The sequence below is a fragment of the Lynx rufus genome, unplaced genomic scaffold (assembly GCF_022079265.1).
Source record: "Lynx rufus isolate CCGP_SWC_20201006 ecotype Redwood Valley unplaced genomic scaffold, mLynRuf1.p SCAF_2, whole genome shotgun sequence".
Classification (NCBI taxonomy): domain Eukaryota; kingdom Metazoa; phylum Chordata; class Mammalia; order Carnivora; family Felidae; genus Lynx; species Lynx rufus.
Genome location: NW_025814834.1, coordinates 2,893,694 through 2,912,232, shown reverse-complemented (window position 1 = coordinate 2,912,232; position 18,539 = coordinate 2,893,694). Strand labels below are relative to the sequence as shown.

At 65.1% G+C, this 18,539-nt stretch overlaps 1 protein-coding gene across 1 annotated transcript; it reads left to right on the top strand.

The window, feature by feature from the left end:
- The first annotated feature begins 8,167 nt into the window (after positions 1–8,167).
- Positions 8,168–16,271, top strand: KLHL30 (kelch like family member 30). The gene is made up of 7 exons (XM_047082876.1): positions 8,168–8,941; positions 10,194–10,326; positions 12,049–12,135; positions 12,878–13,033; positions 13,698–13,886; positions 14,506–14,651; positions 16,020–16,271. The coding sequence occupies exons 1-7, from the start codon at positions 8,168–8,170 to the stop codon at positions 16,269–16,271; spliced, it is 1,737 nt and encodes a 578-aa protein (XP_046938832.1).
- The last annotated feature ends 2,268 nt before the right edge of the window (positions 16,272–18,539 follow it).

Here is an 18,539-nt window from a genome sequence, read left to right as displayed (position 1 = left end):
GCCGGCAGCCTGCCTCTGGGAGTGGGGCGTGGGAAGGGGTTCTGGCTCTCCCTGCTTGTTCCTTTGCCCCCCACCTGGTGGCCGGGTGGGCCCCGAGGCCGGGCTGGCCGACACTCCACACGACACTCACTCCGTGTGCCGATGGCCTCGTCCAGTCCCACCCCTGCCGGGTTCCACCCCCGCTATGCGACTGAGTTTCGGTTTCAGTTTCAGAATCCTCACCAGGGACCCAGGAGCCCTCTCTGCCTCCCAGCCGGCCCTGAGTTTAGAGGCCTTGCCCTCCAGCCCCAGGCCGTCTGCCCGGGTGTCCTCCGGGCCCCTGGGATGCTGGCCCGGGTTTCCCCGCGGGCTCTCCTTCCAGGGCTGAGTCGCCTGCGGTCACGCCCCTCCGCATCTCCAGCACCGGTGGCTCCGGCCACGTCCACAGCCTTTGTCTGCCTCAGGCCTCTGTCTCCATCCGTGAGATGACGGAGCTGGGGGTTGGAGAGAACGGGATTCGATGGGCCAGCGGCTTTCCCGTCAGGCCTTCCCGAATTCTCTGGGTCAGAGACAAGGCCCACGCCGGTCAGTACGGCCCCGCTGACAGACTCGTGTTCTGCTGCTGTGCCCTGCTCCCCCCGGGGCGCTCCAGAGGACCCGGGCCCCGAAAGGAAGCCTCCCTTGGGCCTCCTGTCCTCTCCTCCAGCTGACCAGCCGCCTTGGCCACACGGCCCAAGGCAGCGACACGGCCCCCCCTGCAGGCTCTGGGGAGCAGGGACATAAGGAATTTTTCGCAGAGAACCAGTGTCTGAAGGGGACTCTGGGCACAGGAGGCTGTCACCCCACCCTCAGATGTGCGCTGTTAGATCAGAGAACATACAGATGGAAGGTTCCGAGGCACAGCCACTTCCTGTGTGCCCCCCCCCCGTGTCACCCGCACCCTCCTCCCTCAGAGGACAGCCCAGGTGCTGCAGGGTGTTGAGCGAACATGGCACCAGGGGCTCTAGGGACAAGCCCCGAATGGCTGGCCGCGGATGTGACTTGGCCCCGGGAGGGTGGCCCGCACCCAGGCCACCGGCCCGAGGCGGGCTGGCCCAGAGCGAAGGGGGCTTGGGGGGAGGAGCACAGGACAGTTGTGCCTGCCCCAGCAGGCAGTGTGTGTGTGGGGGGGGGGGGGGGTTTCCGGAACCTTCCTCTGGGAACCGCCTCCTGCAGTCACACCTCCTGGGACAGAGGTCCCTTGCAGGGTCCTCGCCTCCCTGCGGAGCCTGGTGGGTGGCAGGCTCACTGCTGGATGGAACACACAGCCGGACGCCCAGGGGAGGGGGGAGGGGGAGGAGCCGCTGGCTCAGGCTCTGTGCCCTCCCGGGGACCCGGCCCACGCGTGAGTTCGCGAATAAAGACCCCCGTTCCCGGCCGGCCTTCACTGTGCTTTTTGTCTCCCGTGCCCACAGCGAGGGGACAGCCGCCTGTGCCCTGAGAGAGTCCTGGCACTGGGTGGGCACCGAGCCCCCTGTCCCCAGCTCCACCAGACACGAGAGCCAACGTCCTCAGCCCCACAGAGCCTCCACGTCCTCATCTGTAAAATGGGCTGTGGTGCTGACCTGCCCTCTCCGGGGGTCATGGAGAGGGTGCACTGAGTCCCACGCGGGAGGCGTCTCTGTCCTGCGGTGCAGCAGGTTCTAACGAGCAGGGCGCCAACTCCAGGCTCCTGAGTCCACCGGAGCTATATGACGCTGGTCCCCAGGGCACTGCCGTCCAGACCCGGCAGGGGTGCGGCTCCGAAGGCGGCCGACACTCTGATGTCTTCCTCCTCCTCTCGTGCCGCCGGCACGACCCTGTTGTTTCGAGGGCCTGGCAACGGAGGGGGCCGGGAGGGGGTGCGCGGTGCACACAGACCTGGCCTCAGGGGGTGCTGGCCCCGGGTGCTCAGGACAGCACTGCGCAGGGGGCCACCTGACCTGGGGGGTCCCTGCTCACTCCCTGTAGCCTTGGGCAAGTCCCTCCAGGGCCTTGGGACCTCAGTGTCCCAGGGGTGGTGTTGGGCCAAGGCCAGCAGGGGGCGCCCCACAACCATCCTGGGTTCCAGGAAGACCTGGGGTCCCGGTGGAACTGCCCGAAGCGGGGTGAGGTGGTGGCTGGGACCCAGCTTTGAGGCCTGGGAGGAAGGAGAGGGCGCGGGCGCCTGTGCTGGGCTCTCGGGGGCGACTCCCCAGATGCCCTTCTGCAGACTCTGCTTCCTACGGGCTGTATGTACAGAAGCCCAGTGTCCCGGGAGCAGCCCCAGGAATTCTGGGTCCCTCGGCCGAGGCCGGTGCTGGGAAAGCCGTTTTTGTCCTTAAGACGGTCCAGGCGATTCTGATGCTCAGCGGCCTGGAAACCCCCAGCCCACCAGCAGTTCCCCTGGGGGGAGCAGGTGATCCCTGCGGAGTCGGGCTGACCCCAGCAAGGCCACACTGTCAGCTCCAAGCCTGTTCGGTGCCCGTAAGCCTGTCGACCAGCTGGCGAAACCCCCATTGCCCAGATACAGGCGTGCGGAGCTGCAGACTTCAGTGAGGCGAGCAGACCAGTGCCAAGCCGAGGAGCTTCCCAGTGAGCCGGCGAAACACCGGGGAAAGGAAACCCCATCCCGGCCCCGTCAATGTGTGCGGGACAGACATGAAGAAAAACGAGGCTGTGCCAAAGGTGGGGAGGGAACGTCACCTTTCTCAGGACTAGAGTGATTGTGTTAGAGATGCCGCCCTTGCCGCCAACACGTGCAGGTTGGATGCAGAGCCCGGCTCTCCCCCCTCTCCCCCTCCCCTCTTTCCCCTCCCTCTCCCCCTCCCTCTCTTCCCTTTCCTCTTCTTTCTCCCCCCTCCTCCCCCTTTCTCTCCCCCTCTCCTCCTTCCCCCGCCCCCTCCTCCTTCTCCCCCCTCCTCCTCCCCCTCCTTCCCCTCCTTCCCCCACTCCTCCTCCTCCTCCCTCTAAATGACTCCGAAGTCCATATGAAAGGAACAGTGAACAAATGGAGCTGTGGAGGCCAGCCTCCAAGAGGGCCTCCAGGGCCCCCCGTCCTGACAGCACATCCTGTGTATCCCTCCCGGATTGGGCTGCAGAACAGGGCGGAAAGGACCGCTCTCGCTTCCGGGTGGGTAATGAAGACTCCCATCTTCGTCGCTCCCTTCTCTCTGGGGAAAGCCTGCGGCCGTGCAGGTAACAGAGGCCCGTGCAGGCAAGAAGTGAGGCCTCCCGCCCCAGTCCAGCCTTCAGATGACTGCAATCCGGCTGACCCCTGGGTGCCAGCTGAGGACAGGTCCTGAGGCACAGGCACCTGCTCAAGTGCCCCAGGGCCATGAGGCTGCGTGGGATCGCGCGTTTGTTGTCTTAAGACACCAGGTTTTAGGGCCATTTGTCATGCAGCCACAGGTAACTAACAACAATACACAGGAAGATTTACGGGGAAGGGTGATGGAGAGGCTTACATTTCGGATATGAAGACATCATATTATAGAGCCCAAGTCCACCAACCAGGTGGTTCTAACCCCAAGATACGCTTCACTCAGGTCAACAGACCACAACGGAGAAAGCTGAGATACCGCACACAGAAAACATTGCCCTAAGATAAAGACGCCACGGCACATCCGTGGGGGAAAGAAGGCACCGTCAGTAGTAGTCCTGAGAGTGTTGGTAGACTACTTGGGGGAGAGGGGAGCATGACCTTACGGCACCCCATTCCCAAAATAAATCCCAGATGGAAAAATAGACACGGTAAGCCAGTGGAGATGTAAGACACCCAAAGAGGCGTGGGCGGGTCAGGTGCGCTGGGATGGCTTTCGCAGCCTGACGGTGCTGGGCCAAGTGTATGGGACCGTGTTACCTCCTGCTGGAGACAGTGCCTCAGCCGCCCCTCCCGGACCACTCTCTGGTAGGTGCATCGAGCTGGAAAGATGATCACATGTGTTAACTTGGTGATCTCACACTCTGAATCTGTCCCGGGGAAAGAGACACAGAGGTGGCACCATATTGGTCACCACAGTCCAAGATGACACAGCCCGAACGTCCAGTAATAGAAGTGACGAGAGGTCACTTCAAATTCTTGAAGTGTGATATGTCCACAGTATGGTGAAATTTGAAGATCCTCTTGCCAAAGACTGACCACATCGGAAATACTTGAGATGTAACATGAAATGATAAAACAGGACACACACACACACACACACACACGTGGGGCCACTCTACCGTCAACAAGTGTAAGGCTGGAAGGGAAGATTCCCGTGTGTTAATGGGGACGGTCCTTTGCTGCTTCACATTTTTCTGTGTTTTCCAAACGTTCTGCAATGAACATGTGTTATTTTTATCATCATAAAAAGAAACAAGCAGCATATTTTTAAGAACTGCACCACTCAGGAGCAATCTGTTGATAAAGATCTGTTTTGAGCTCCTGGTATCGGGTTTCCCAAACCGACCTGTCATGTGAGGTGCTGAGTCTCCTCTCCGCGAGTCCCTGTAAGGCCTCCGTTCTTGGCACAGCACGGTGCTGTGCCCAAGGGGAGGCAGCTCCCCGTGACAGGGGCCTGTCATCGGAATACCCTGTCCTCATTTCCTCCAGCTCGGTTGGGTGCACGTTAACCCTTCGTGTTCTGGCTGCAAGCACGAGGGCAGACTGACCCCTCTGTTCCCCGTCCGGTGGCCTCCCCAGGGTGGTCCTGGATAGGTGAGAGCCAGAGACACCCATGAGTACCCGCCTTCCCCCTGCAACCACTTGAGGCTGACGCTGAAGGCTGGGGGGAAATCCTGGGACTATCTGAGGCAGGAGCAGAGCCAGGCGGAGCTGGGCTGGGCTGGACTGGGCTGGGCTGGGCTGGACTGGGCTGGGCTGGGGTGGGCTGGGCTGAGCAGGGCTGGGCTGGGGAGGGAAGCATGGAATCAGGAAGCAGGAGTGAGCAGAGTAGGGAGCACCTTGCGGACTGGTGATTAGCTAGTCAATCGTGGCAGTAATGTGTGTAACAACTGAGTTCTCAACTAGTCTGCACGCATCGTGAGAGCAGGGACTGGGGTCCCCAGCTCACAACCTTCTCCCCAGCAGGGGGCAGGGCCAGCAGCTGTGCTGGCAGCACAGGTGTCATCCATCCAGGAATCAAGCTGTCGCGATCCCCCGATACCCTTGAGAAGTTGCCCGACTTTGCCAGGAGCGAGGGCTGTCCCACCGGGAGCCACCTGGGCCTCTCTGCCCCGTAACAGCAGCAAGCCAGTCCCAGGGAGGTAGCAGGAGGCCTCTGGCGAACTTGGCCCTCCCCCGACCCTGCACATCCCGCACACTGCACAATGGTGGCTGAAGGAAGGAGGGGTGACAGGCGGACCCTCACCTGGCCACCCCAGGCCGCGGGCTGCTCTCCCTGCACCTGCGGGTGCTTGGCTGGGAAGTTCTGCTTTGACCACTGGCATGAGAGATGTCCAGAGACCCCGCCTCGGTGGCCCAGGTCCCGGGCCCAGCGGAGAAGCAGACTTGAGGGATTCCCCGGGGACCGTCGTGAACAGAGCCGCAGGGGAGGCTGCAAGCCGCCGCTGTATTTTTAGGTGACCCCATTTCTTAGCCATCTTTGGCTCTCACAACTCATGATGACACTGGGGCTGCCCCAAGGCCAAAGCCGTGATGTGATGTCACCAGCCTGGCGGAGCACTCAGGGATGCCTCCTTACCTCTCCGGGCACCACTTTAACCACCAAAGACTTCCCTACCACCACCCTGGACCCCGAGTTCTGAAAGCCTTTGCTCACGAGCCTGCGTGATATTTACTGTCCCCCACTGGGAGGTGGACAGAGGCCACTGGGGTGCCTGTCAATGACCATTGGAGAAGCCAGTACCTCCCAGGCCCTCCTGCCACCCAGGCCCTGAGCTGGGGCCCCCACGTGCCCCTGAGTCCCTCACACAGGCTCCACTGTCCCCCTAGAATGCTTCCTGCTACGTGTCCTGGCCCCCGGGGCCCGGGGGACCTCAGCCTTCCTGACGTGGCCAGTGTGGGCTTTCAGAGCAGACGGTCTGGGAGGAGCGCGATCTCTCCCCCCCACCGGCCTCTCCCTCCCTCCCCTCCCCCTCCCAGTGCAGACAGCAGCTAAAAATACCCCTCTGTCTGTCCCCACGTGGTGCCCAGCCCAGCCCAGCCCAGCCCAGCAGGCCCTCCGTGCCTGTCGCTGGCTGGGAAGTCCTGTTCTCCGTCCTGAGTTCTTAGAGGTCCGGGGGCCGACTGAGAGGTACGATCCAAGGGGCCCTGGAGGGTGGGCACCCCGGGAACAGGAGGTGGGAGGTACAGCAGAAAGCAGCAGGGGAGGGTGGGCTATGGTGACATAGTCTGCTCGGCGCAGAGATCACAGGGTCGGAGAGAGACCCCCCCAACCTGGTCAAGCTGGGCCCCTTGGGTTGCAGTGAAGTCTCTGCTGTCACACTCCCCTCCGTGTCCTGGCCGGAGAGGTGGGCAACAGGGAGGCCGGGTGACACCCTCCAACGGCAGCCAGGACCCCCGTGTCTAGTCACTGGCCGCAACTGGCTTAAGGCCCCTTGCTGTCCTGTCCGCTCAGCCCTCCTCACTCCTGGCCTGGACGGGCACCAGGCTGAGGCTCCGAGACTCTCCAGAAGCTCCCACCGGTGTGTACTGAGACCACAGGGTCACAGGCGTCAGCAGACCCAACGAAAGCCCCACGAGAAGGTGGCCCCTGCGGCGGTAGCAGCTGGCCACAGGGGACACAGTAATGATGGGAATGTGAGGCCTGGGGACAGTGGCTGCGGGCTCATCGCCTGTCCTCACTGGGCTGGAGAACCTCCCTGGAAGGGGGTCAGGCAGGACGGGTGCTGGGCGGGGCCCCTGACCTGTCCTGTCCAGGCTTGAGCCCAGCCAGGTCCCCTAGGTGGGCTTCCCGGGCACTGCCCTGCTCTGTTGGGGCACTGGTGTGGGGAGGGGAAGGGCATTGGGCTCCCACCATGGCCACGGCCACGGCCACAGCACCAGAGCTCGGTAGGGCCCCCGCCCCTTGGCACCCACAGTTCATACTTCTCTGTCCCGGAGTTCGTTATTTTGATCACACATTGAAGCAGACATTTGGTCCGCAGAGACGTCTGGTCCGTCTCCTTCCATTTATGGCTCTGGAAGGCGCCCCCTGGTGGACAGACCATTTCCCAGGGGTGCCGCTATTTTTGGTTGTAGGTAGTGCTGGGCAAGATTTGGGGCAGCTTTCTCGGGGGTAAAATGTCAGAGGTACATAAATGAATATACGCACATAATTAAATAAGCCCAGAAGTGGATTTGCCGAGTCAGATGATATAAACACCGATTCGACATCGCTCTCCGGAATGTTCCCCTCAGTCGTGTTTGTCTTTACCAACCTACACCCCAGGACCTGTAACCTGGGGGTTCAGCGCATGGGCTGAGCCTGACTCCCCCACTCCTAGCTGTGTGACCTGGGGCAAGTGACTTGCGTCTCCCCACCTTTACCCGGATCCTGATAGCACGGACCTCACAGGGTTGTCGTGCGGCCTGGCCACGGGGAGCATTGTGTCGGGGTGCACACGGAGTCCCTCTCCCCCCCAGACTGGATCTTCACTCCAGAGAACAGGGACCAAGGTCGCCCAGCAAGGTCACGGCAGCCCGAGACTCCACTTACCTGTGGACAGTGAGGATCGGTGGGGCAGGGGAGCTCTCGAGTACTCTCATCACCATCCCGGCAATGTCCGATTTGGGAGGAGAGGAAGCCACTTGGACGTGGGGGGGGGGGGGGGGCCACAGGGATCCCATCCCCATGCTCCGGGGGTGGGGGGGAGGCGTCTGTTCCGTGCAGCCCCGAGCTGTGGAGGGGTCAAGGCGTGGCTCTCTTGCTGGCCTCGTCCCGCCCTGATTGCCTGGCCGGGGTTAGGTCTCGGGCCCTCTCTGAGCCCCAACCTTCTCGCTGCAGAATGGGACTAACACAGAGCCCTGCCTCGCAGGGCTACGGGGCCGGATCAGGCGAGACGCCGGGCCAGGCGCTCGGCACACCGCTGACGCTCAGTGTTCGTTGAAGACAGAAAGGACTGACGGTCGGCCGGCCGGCCAGTCGGGTGGGCGATCAGGCGGACGGACCGCGCCCTGCCCCGGCTGACCCTGCCCTCTTCTCTCCCCAGGGTCTCGGGGGGGTGGGGCCCGGCTCTTCTTCCCCGTGAGCGGGTGGCCCTGGCAGCCATGGTGCGGAACGTGGACGACCTGGACTTCCGCGTGCCCTCGCACGCCCAGGACATGCTGGACGGCCTGCAGCGGCTGCGCTCCCAGCCCAAGCTGGCCGACCTCACGCTGCTGGTGGGTGGCCGGGAGCTGCCCTGCCACCGCGCCCTCCTGGCGCTGAGCAGCCCCTACTTCCACGCCATGTTCGCGGGCAACTTCGCCGAGAGTTTCTCGGCGCGAGTGGAGCTGCGGGACGTGGAGCCCGCCGTGGTGGGGCAGCTGGTGGACTTCGTGTACACGGGCCGGCTGACCGTCACGCAGGGCAACGTGGAGGCGCTGACGCGCGCGGCCGCCCGCCTGCACTTCCCCGCCGTGCAGAAGGTCTGCGGCCGCTACCTGCAGCACCAGCTGGACGCCACCAACTGCCTGGGCATCTGCGAGTTTGGGGAGCAGCAGGGGCTGCCGGGCGTGGCCGCCAAGGCCCGGGCCTTCCTGCGGGAGAACTTCGAGGCCGTGGCCCGGGAGGACGAGTTCCTGCAGCTGCCCCGGGACCGGCTGGCCACCTGCCTGGCCGGCGAGCTGCTGCAGGTGCAGCCGGACCAGAGCCGGCTGGAGGCCCTGCTGCGCTGGGCGCGTCACGACCCTCAGGCCCGGGCCGTCCACCTGCCCGAGCTGCTCAGCCTGGTGCGCCTGGACGCCGTGCCCAGGCCGCGCGTGCAGCACCTGCTGGCCACGGAGCCGCTGATCCGGGGCTCGGAGGAGTGTCGGGTGGCCCTGTCGCAGGGTCACGACGAGGCGAGTGAGGGGCGAGGAGGGGAGCCCCGGAGACCCCGCCTGGGAGGGGATGCTGGGGACAGGCGCCCTGAACCTCGCAACGCTGCCTGCCTTGGGCTGATTACCTGTGAGCGCACCTCTGTTCGGTGCCCCGTGCCCCTGTGTGCCCCCCCCCGCCCCCCGACGTGAGGGGAAGGGGAACCCAGGTCTTGTGATCTTTCACAACCCCGGTCGGCACCCACAGCTTGCGACAAGCCTGGAAAGGGACCTGAGGCAGCATGGGGAAGGCCAAAGCTGGGCTGGTGGCATCCTGGGAGGGGTGGCCGGTCAGGGAGGGCTCTCCGGAGGAGGCAGCGTCTCACCTGGGCCTTAGAGGAGGGATAGGAGTCGGGTAGGAGGGAAAACAAGCCGGGAAGACCGCACGGATTGGGCACAGCAGCAGGCGCCCTCCTGCCCCTTAGAAAGCTCTCGAGCATTCGTGGCGTCCAGGCAGTGAGCGTGGCAGGCAGGGCAGTTCCTGACAAAGTTTCAGACCAGGGTAGGACTGCGACAGAGAGCCGATGAGCCCGTCTGCGGCTGGCAGCCTGCTCGGGGCCCGGCTCTGGAGGACTCCTCGGGAGCCAAGTCTGGGGACAAAGATGCGGCTCAGGCCAGGGTCAGGGTGTGGGGTGCTACCCGGCCCGGGGCTCCTCCCCACTAGGCGGTCGCCTTGTAGCTACTGGCAGTGGGCAGTCTGGGCCTTCTGTAGAAGGGGCCCGAGAGGCAGGAGGGCCCCCGGGGCCCCGGAGCTCAGGGCAGTGGCTTCTTACCAACCAGGGTGGAGCCATTCCAGCGTCTCCCGCCGGGCCAGGGTCATCCCGGTTCGGCACGCCCGCCCAGGGGAGCGTCTGGGGACAGAGTCGGGGTTGGCTGCAAAGACGGGTGCAGGGATGCCTCTGGAAGGCACGTGGGGACTTCTGGAAAGGAGCGGCTCCCAGGTCTGGGGCGCACATGCACCTGCTGGCCCGCGTCTCTCCCAGTCCTGAGCGCTTGCCTTCAGCCCTGGGGCCGTGGCAACCACGTGCGTGTGCACATGTGCTCGCACACGCGCGCACGCACGCACACACACACACACGCACTGAAACGCACATCACCCCACACAGGTGCCCTGACACGGCTGCCCCACCAAAGTCCTGCCTCCGAAGAGGCCACTGAGGCCCGAAAGCACCCGGGGGCCCCTTGCACGGGGAATACGGTCACCTGCTTCTCTAACCCAGCCTTCCCGGCCCCACAGGCGCTGCCGGGCCTCCCGCAGAAGCTGCAGGAGGTTCTGGTGGTTGTGGGCGGGCGGGCACTGGAGGATGAGGAGGGGGCCGAGGAAGCCACCCCTCACGGCAGGAACTTCGCCTTCTACAACACCAAGGCCAGTGAGTACCCCTCACGCTGTCCCTGCGGCCGACATCAGCCACTCGTGTCCACCTTGCAGGTGGAGGGAGCGAGGTGCACAGGGGCCCGCCGAGTCCACCTCCTGCTGTGCCGGGGCCTCGCGGGGCGGGGGGGTGGGGGGCTACAGGAGAGTCTAGAGGCCGTGGTGGGGGCAGGGGAGGCTGACAGTGGGGACACCGGGGCCCCCTAACCCTCCGGCCCCAGCCCCCAGCTTTGGTCTTTTGGGCCCCGGAGCCCAAGGTAGAAGCTTCTGCCGCGTGGGAGGATGGCCCCTGGCCTGCGCGCCCAATGGAACCCCAGCCCCAGGGGGAGGGCGGGCGGCCGGGGTGCAGGTGGCCTGGAGGGTGAGAGCCCAGGGGCGAGGGCAGCTCACACAGGTTCTAATTCCAGCCTTAGGGTGGGTCACCTCACCTCATCTGTGAAATGGGCTCCTCACGTGGTTGGGCAGCAGACCCAGTGGGCAGGGACTTGGCCCCTCCTGCCCGGGGCCCCATCACCGGCGGGGTCTCTGCAGGGGCCGCGTTGGCCCCGGGGAAGCTCTTCCAAGAGCTCCGACGAGGGTTGGCTGGTGTCCTGGGGCCGCTGGGCCAGTCGCCAGCCACCGACGGCCATCAGTAGCTGGCAGGCTGGAGGCAGTGTGAGGCCGGCTGGCCCAGGTCAGGGGCTGACGAGAGGGGATTTGGGGGCTGACGTCAGGAGATGAGCTTTGCTGGCTCCGCCGGGGGGCAGCTGTCCCTCCAACGCCAAGGGAGGACGGCGGGGGGCACGCTGGCAGGCAGAGGCCTGGTGACTGCTGGGCAGAGTCCCCACCCCAGGGTGACACACACATGAGTCAGGGGGACACGCAGTCCCTGCCCAGAGGGCAGGTGTCCGGCAAGGCCCAGAATTCTGCGTGTCTTCCCAGGGGACGTCGCCGAGGCCTGGGTCTCCCTCAGAGCCTTCCACAAGCACCCAGAATGTGTCCGTTTGCACATTCCCACACTATCTCATTTTTATCTTTCCAAAGCATTTTCTCATCTCTTGCCTCAGTTTACCTCCTGTAGCTCCTTGAAGGTGGGTCCAACGTGGGTGCGATTACTCTGTCCCTCAGTCATGGTGACGGTAATCCTAACAGGTACCACGTGTGCCCTGTGACAGATACACGCGGTCAGAGATAGTCCCCGGGAGGTGGGAATCACCCCTAGGCTACCGAGGAGGAGACAGAGGCTATGGGTCACCCGAGGCCACACAGCCCGTGCACAAGAGCTAGGGTTTGGACTCACCCTGCCTGCTGCAAGGCCCGAGTCCGATCCCCTACGCCCTTGCGTAGAGACCCCCCCCCCAGTGACCGGAGATCGGGCGCTTTGACCCGTCACCCCATCTGACTGAGGAGGGACCCAACCCAGGGGCCAAATTGTCCATCTGGGGTCAGTGAGGCCGCCTGCAGGGTCAGGGCGAGACCCAGCTTCTGGAGCCTGAACCACCTCCCGCAGTCCTGTGTCCAGTCCGGGTGCCGGGCGGGCTCCAGGGGGCGGGGTGGGGAGGGGGGGGGCCGCCGAGAGCCAGGCCTGGCAGGGGCACGTGGGGGCCCGGGGTGTCGCCCCCCGCCCCTTGCTCCTCCCGCCCGTGAGGGAACATCCCCGCACCCACTGCGGGGCGAGGGGGGCCCCGGCAGGCAGCGAGCTCGGCCGCCCTGACCCCCCTGCCTGTCTCTCTTCCTCCAGAGAAGTGGATGGCGCTCCCAGACTTCCCCGACTACCACAAGTGGGGCTTCTCCCTGACGGCACTCAACAACACCGTCTATGTCACAGGTGGGCAGGCGCGGCTCCCGGCAGGTGTCGCTGGTGGGGGTGACGCCGGTGAGAACCAGCCCTCCCCTCCCCCCGCGGGGCCCCCCGCCGTCCGGTCAAGACTCCCGCAGACACTCCCGCGACGTGAACACGAAGAGATTTAAAATCCACGGGCCATGGGTGCGAAGAACCGTCCCATGTTCTGCCGGACGGAGACCCAGGGAGGCTTTGCTAGGAAGGAGCTGTGTGATGGGCAGGAGGGTCGCTCTGTTCTTGTCCGTCTTAGAAGTTGGGGACCCGTCTAAAAGTTGGTTGGGGAGGGGCGCCTAGATGGCTCAGTCGGCGAAGCGCCCGACTTCGGCTCAGGTCACGGTCTCGCGGTTCGTGGGTCCGAGCCCCGCGTTGACAGCTCAGAGCCTGGAGCCTGCTTTGGATTCTGTCTCCCTCTCTCTCTGCCCCTCCCCCGTTCACGCTCCGTCTCTCTGTCTCTCAAAAATAAATAAACACTAAAAAAAATCTATTTTCATTTGGTTGGGGAAACAGCTTTCACGGCTGAAGGTCTGAAACCACTGATCTCGTCTCCCCTACTTACGGGGCCTGGAGCAATCCGTCCAAGTCACACAGCTGGACTGCGCCACCCCCCGTCCCGCCCCGCGCCCAGGCCCCGCGTGGGGAGGACACCGGACCCTTGGTAGCCAGCACCCACTGGCCTGGGGACCCCAGGCTGGCGGGCGCCTGATCCCCTCAGAGCTCTCTCCTGCAGGTGGCTCCCGGGGCACCAAGACAGACACCTGGTCAACCACCCAGACCTGGTGCTTCCCTCTGAAGGAGGCAGCCTGGAAGCCAGTGACACCCATGCTGAAGGCCCGCACGAACCACGCCAGTGTGGCGCTCAACGGGGAGATCTATGCCATCGGCGGTAAGGCCTCCCTCTCCGTCCTCCCCGGGGCCACCTCCTGCTCCGTGGAGTCCCTGGGGTGACGAGACCCATAGTGGTCCCCCCGCCTTGGCTGTCACCTTTGATTCCACCGCGCCCCCAGCCTGAGCACTGAGGCCCGCCTCGTCCCTCCTACCCTCCAGAGCTGTGACAAGGAGTCACCCCAGGGACCCTTACAGTTAGATAAATATTGGAAAAGACAAAGACTGTGGCCGAGAGCAAGAGTGTCCCAAGGCCTCTGTAGGTGGCAAAGCGGTCCTGAGGCCCCTCCTAAGTGCCCCGCCTGTCCTGGCCCAGCAGCCAGGCCCCAGAGCAGAGGGCCCACACAGTTCCCGAGCCCGGGGCAGGCGGGGGCAAATAGGAGTGGCCTCGGGCCCCCCCCCCACCCCCGTGCAGTCTGGAGTCGAGGGTCCCTGGGTCCAGGTGCCCACGCCGCTTGCTGGTATGGCCCGGGGCAAGTGCCCTCGCCCCTCGGAGCCTCGGTTCCCTCTCTGTGAAATGGGGTAAGTCACCCGCCTCGCGAGGCCAAGCCCCTCCCCTCCCGGGATGCTCCCCGCCGCCTCCGAGAAGCCCCCAGGCCTGCATTTCCGGGAACTTTCCCTTGCCCCTCGCCTCTTGCGGCCCTGACCCCCTCCCGGCCCGACAGGGACCACTCTGGACGTGGTGGAGGTGGAGAGCTACGACCCCTACACAGACACCTGGACGCCCACCAGCCCGGCCCTCAAGTACGTCAGCAACTTCTCCGCGGCCGGCTGCCAGGGCAGGCTGTACCTGGTGGGCTCCAGCGCCTGCAAATACAACGCCCTGGCCCTGCAGTGCTACAACCCTGTCACAGGTAGGGGGCACGGCACCCAGGCGGCCGGCCACGCAGGGACACTCCTCGCGTGGCTGGGGGGTGGGGGTGGGGCGAGCGGTAGGGGACAGAGGCGGGCCCGGCCGCTGCGTCTGCCCGGAGCTGGCCTCACGGGCCAGGAGCGGTGGCCCGGACCCACAAGTCCCGGCGGGCGCCCGCTTGGGCTCTGGACTCCGTGCCAAGGTTTGGGCCCCAGCTGGGCTCCCTCTGGCTCGGTGGCCTTCCTGGCCCTGGCTCTCACCCTCCGTTCTGTCCTCTGGGTGGTGGAGATGATAATAGGACCCGTTTTGTAGGGTGGGTGTGAGGAGGATCCCAGGGTCAGGTGGGACCCCCAGACTCGGCCGACCGGGTGGGAAAGAGGCAGAGGCCCTGGGGCCCAGGCAGGACGGTGGGGGGTGGGGGCGGCAGCCAGGCCAAGGCCTCCGAAAGCCCTCGAGCCCCTCCTGCGGACCTGAAGACAAAACTCTGAGGAGCCCCGCCCCCAGAGGGAGAGTGGGGCTCTGGGAGGAGAGGCCAGCGGGGTCCACGCCCCGCAGGAGGTCTCCGGGACCCGGGGAGCGGCCGCCCTGGTGAAGGTGGGCCTGGTGCCGTGTCCCCGCAGACTTGTGGAGCGTGATCGCCTCGCCCTTCCTCCCCAAGTACCTGTCCTCGCCCCGCTGCGCCGCACTGCAGGGGACTCTCTACCTGGTCGGTGACAACACCAAGAAGGTCTACATGTACGACCCCGGGGCCAACCTGTGGCAGAAGGTGGGCCTCAGCCTCACCTCCCAGGGCAACACCCCACCCCCCCAAGACTCTCGACACCATGAGAGCGGGCCTGGGGATGGTGGGGCTGGGGGGTGTCACCACGGGGGGCTGACCGTGAAGGGAGGTAAGGGGCCCGGATTCCGGGACAGGAAAGCCCAGGACCGGGGGCTCCCGGTCACCATGGGTGCTCCGTCCCCAGCACAGGGTGGTCTGTTCTTCTCGGGGAGCCAATCCAGGCTCAGCCAGAGGTGCTTCAGGGACGGCCGTGGCTGTCCTGGTGCGGCCCAGGCCTGGGAGGGAGGGCGTCCCCCACCCACGGGGGTGCAGGGGCGGGGATCCCTTGGCTGCGGGTAAGCTGGGAACAGCCAGCTCCTCGGTGCCCCGCTTCCCTCCTTGCTGCCCCCTCCTCTTCTGCTTTGGGGCCCAGGGAGAGAGCAGCTGTTGGGCATCTCAAGCCCCGGCCTTTCTCTGTGTTCCTTCTGGAGAAAGAGGAGGGGCGGTGCCCAGAGCCATGGCGGCGGCCTCAGCCCCAGCGGGACACCCTAGGCCCACCGCACCTGCCTTGAGGTCCTCAATCCCCAGAGGCCCGAGGAGGTGGCACGGCCTCCTGCGGCCACCCCAGGAGGGCTGGGCGGGCCGGCCGGGTGACAGCAGGGCCCCTGCCCTCCTGCCGCCCGCAGCTGTCCCCTGGCGTCAGAGCTCAGCTGACCGGAGGCCCCCATTACAGTGCAAAACAGGTGCAGGGTGGGCCCTGCCAGGCAGGCGCTTTCTTTCTGGGGCCTCCCAGCTGGGTCACGGCCCAGGCCACCGATCTGGGGGCATCCCGGCCACGAAGGGCTCTGCCTCGCCCTGTCCCGGCCCGGGGTGGCTGCCCATCGTCCTCGTGTGGAGGCCACAGACGGGCCTCTTCCCTCCCGCCCACCCTGGGCTCCTCCACAAGGGCCCTCATGTCTCTCTGGCCTCAAGAGCCCTGCCCAGGGCACCCCTGGGGCCCCACCTACCCGTCGCCTCCAAGAAAGCAGCCATGAATCAGAGGCCCGGCCTGGAACGTGCTGGGAGGCAGCTCCCAGCGCCTCTAACACCCTGACTTCAGATATGAGTGACTTTGGGCCTAGGTGACCAAGGGGCCCGGGGACATCATCTTGGGCGATGTGGGCCAGAGAGAGAGCACGGGCGGGGCAGTCTGAGGGTCCCGGGGGGAGTTACAGGGAGCCTGGGTGAGGTCCCAGGTAGCAGGTGTGCCGGTGTCCTGGACAGGGTGCTGGCCGTCCTCCCTGCGTGTCCCCCGTGTCCCACCCCGAGGGCACTCTGGCCACCGTCGCCGCCCGCCCGCCCGCCCGCTGGGCACTGACCGCCGCCCACCCACAGGTGCAGTCCCTGCACAGCCTGCACGAGAACGGTGCGTTGGTGCCGCTGGGTGACACGCTGTACGTGACGGGGGGCCGCTGGCAGGGCGTGGACGGCGACTACCACGTGGAGATGGAGGTCTACGACCGCGGGCGGGACGCCTGGACCCACCACGGCGCCCTGCCCCGCCTCTGGCTCTACCACGGGGCCTCCACCGTCTTCCTGGACGTGTCCAAGTGGACCCAGCCCTTCAGCCCCACCCAGGAGCACTGAGCAGCTCTGGGTCGGACGGGGGGTGGGGGGTGGCGGCTGAGCCCCCCACCCAGGGGACGGCCCCCCTTCGCGTGCTGCCTGTCTGTTCAGCTGGTGCTGCCGGGCCCCCCAGGGCTCGGGCCACCGGGGACATCAGAGGACCCCGCAGCCGCCACCCCGGCTCTGAGCTGACCAGCGGCAGGGCTTTGGACTCTGGCCGCCCGCACGGAGGCGAGAAGCGGCCGTCCTGCCCACGGGGCGTCTGAGGCCTCAAAGGAGCCGAGGGGCCCGGGGAAGCACAGGGAGGGCCCCCGCGCCCTCCAAATGCTGCCGCCCCAGCCGTGTGTCCGGCCGTGGCTTCTGGAAGCCGCATCACAGAGCGAAGGATCCCGGGGCGGGGTCTACACCAGGCGTCTGTGGGCCTGCCGCCGCCTGGCCCGCAGCTGTGTGACCGCAGCCGGCATCTGCCCGTCTCTGGGCCTCAGGCTCCGCATCCGTGGGGCACTGAGAAGGGAGGAGGCCGGGCATGGGGCCCGGGAGAGAGGGTCCTCTGCCAGTGTCAGGGCTGAGGGAAGACACAGTGAGCAACGGCTTCCCCGGAAGGTGAGCAGGAGGGGTGCTCTCTGGCCAGGAATCCCCCGATTTCTTGGGGTGGTTTGCTCCCATGACGCATTGAGAGTTCCCAGAAGACCCATGAGGGGAAAGGTGGGGGTCCTGCAGGGACTCCGGGGGATGCCTCTCGGGCACGGTGGTGCCCTGCTCCCAGTTGGCCCCCTGAGCGAGGGGAGTGCCGAACGGGCTCCCGCCAGCCTGTGCTGTGACTCAGGGTGCCTCGGGTCTGCCCCAGGGCGCCTTGGGTCTGACCGGGGTCCCACGTAGAACTGGTTCAAGCCTCCCTGCTCCTTCCCACTGGTCCTTCACAAGGTATCGCACTGAAGGACTCTCACTGGGTGCTCAGTGCCCCCCCCCCTTGGTTGCAAGCTTCATCAAGGGACCCAGGACTACAAGTCGGGGGTCCTAGGTCCAGCCTGGCTCCAGCCCTGGCACTGACTGTCTGAGGTCTGGGGAGCCCCCACCTCCCTCTGGACCTGGGTTTTCTCTTCTTTTAAATAAAAAAAAAAATTTTTTTTCCATTTATTTTTGAGAGAGAGAGAGAGACAGAGTACGAGTATGGGAGGGGCAGAGAGAGAGGGAGACGTAGAATCTGAGGCAGGATTCAGGCTCTGAGCCGTCAGCCCGGAGCCCGACGTGGGGCTCGAACTCATGAACCACGAGATCGTGACCTGAGCTGAAGTTGGACGCTTCACCGACGGAGCCCCCCAGGCGCCCCCTGGGTTTCCTCTTCTTTGAAACCCACTGGGGACGAGAGGGGCCTCTGACATCCCTGGGTTCTGAGGAAGGAATCCCTGGGTCCCTCCACGTCCACTTTGCTCCCAGACCTGGTCTCTCATGCCCACTTCTCGTGGGAGGATTGAATGTGTCTCCCAGGGCTTAGGCAGAGCTCCACCAGCTGACTGGGTGTCCTCAGAGCTGGGGGTCCTGCTCCCTCGGAGCAGATGCAAATGAAGACGAAGGTTCCGGCACCCTTGAGTCTCTCCACACGAAAATCTTCTGAAATGTTTTCCGAACAGTTATTGGAGACAGCCGCGCACTCTTTCAAAACAAAGACTCAACATGTCAAATGGACTTTTTTTTTTTAAATCACAATTAGGTAGTCGGAAGGCGGTATCTTAGAATAAGGCCCGCTTCTGCTCCCACACACCTCATGGCGATGCGGGGAGGCACCTGGGGTGGGGGCGCACATCCCACTCCAGGGCCCCGTCCTTGGCCCGCTGGTGCCAGACCGCCCCTCATCTGATCAGCTGCGCTGCCCCTACACGGAGCACCTGGGTCAGGCCCATCGTGTCCTTCAGGGTCACAGGAGGAAACAGATGACTCTTGGAATCGAGTAATGGGGGACGTTTTCACAAAGGGCTACTTCCAAGGCGTAGGCAGGCTGGAGAGGCTCCGAGCGGGGGGGTCCAGCAAGAGTGGGGAGCTGTCACCTGCCCTCTCCCCCCGGGGACATGGGAAGGAGCAGCCACATCCTCCAGCTGGAGGGAGGGAGGTGCCAAGGGTCTGGGGCCTTTGCTAAAGGCACGCAGCCTGAACCACCGTCCCTCGTGGCCCAGCGGGGACCAAGTGGCAGGACAGATACCCCGACCTCACTCTCTTTCCTGCCTCCCGGACTCCTGCCGGTGCCTCCCACTGGCCAGATTCAACCAGAACCAGAGGGAAAACAGGCCACTG

Coding starts and splice junctions, on each gene's coding strand:
- KLHL30 (XM_047082876.1), top strand. CDS start 8,168: ATGGTGCGGAACGTGGACGACCTGGACTTCCGCGTGCCCTCGCACGCC. Junction 13,034..13,697: donor GGAGATCTATGCCATCGGCG/GTAAGGCCTCCC, acceptor CCGGCCCGACAG/GGACCACTCTGGACGTGGTG. Junction 13,887..14,505: donor GTGCTACAACCCTGTCACAG/GTAGGGGGCACG, acceptor GTGTCCCCGCAG/ACTTGTGGAGCGTGATCGCC.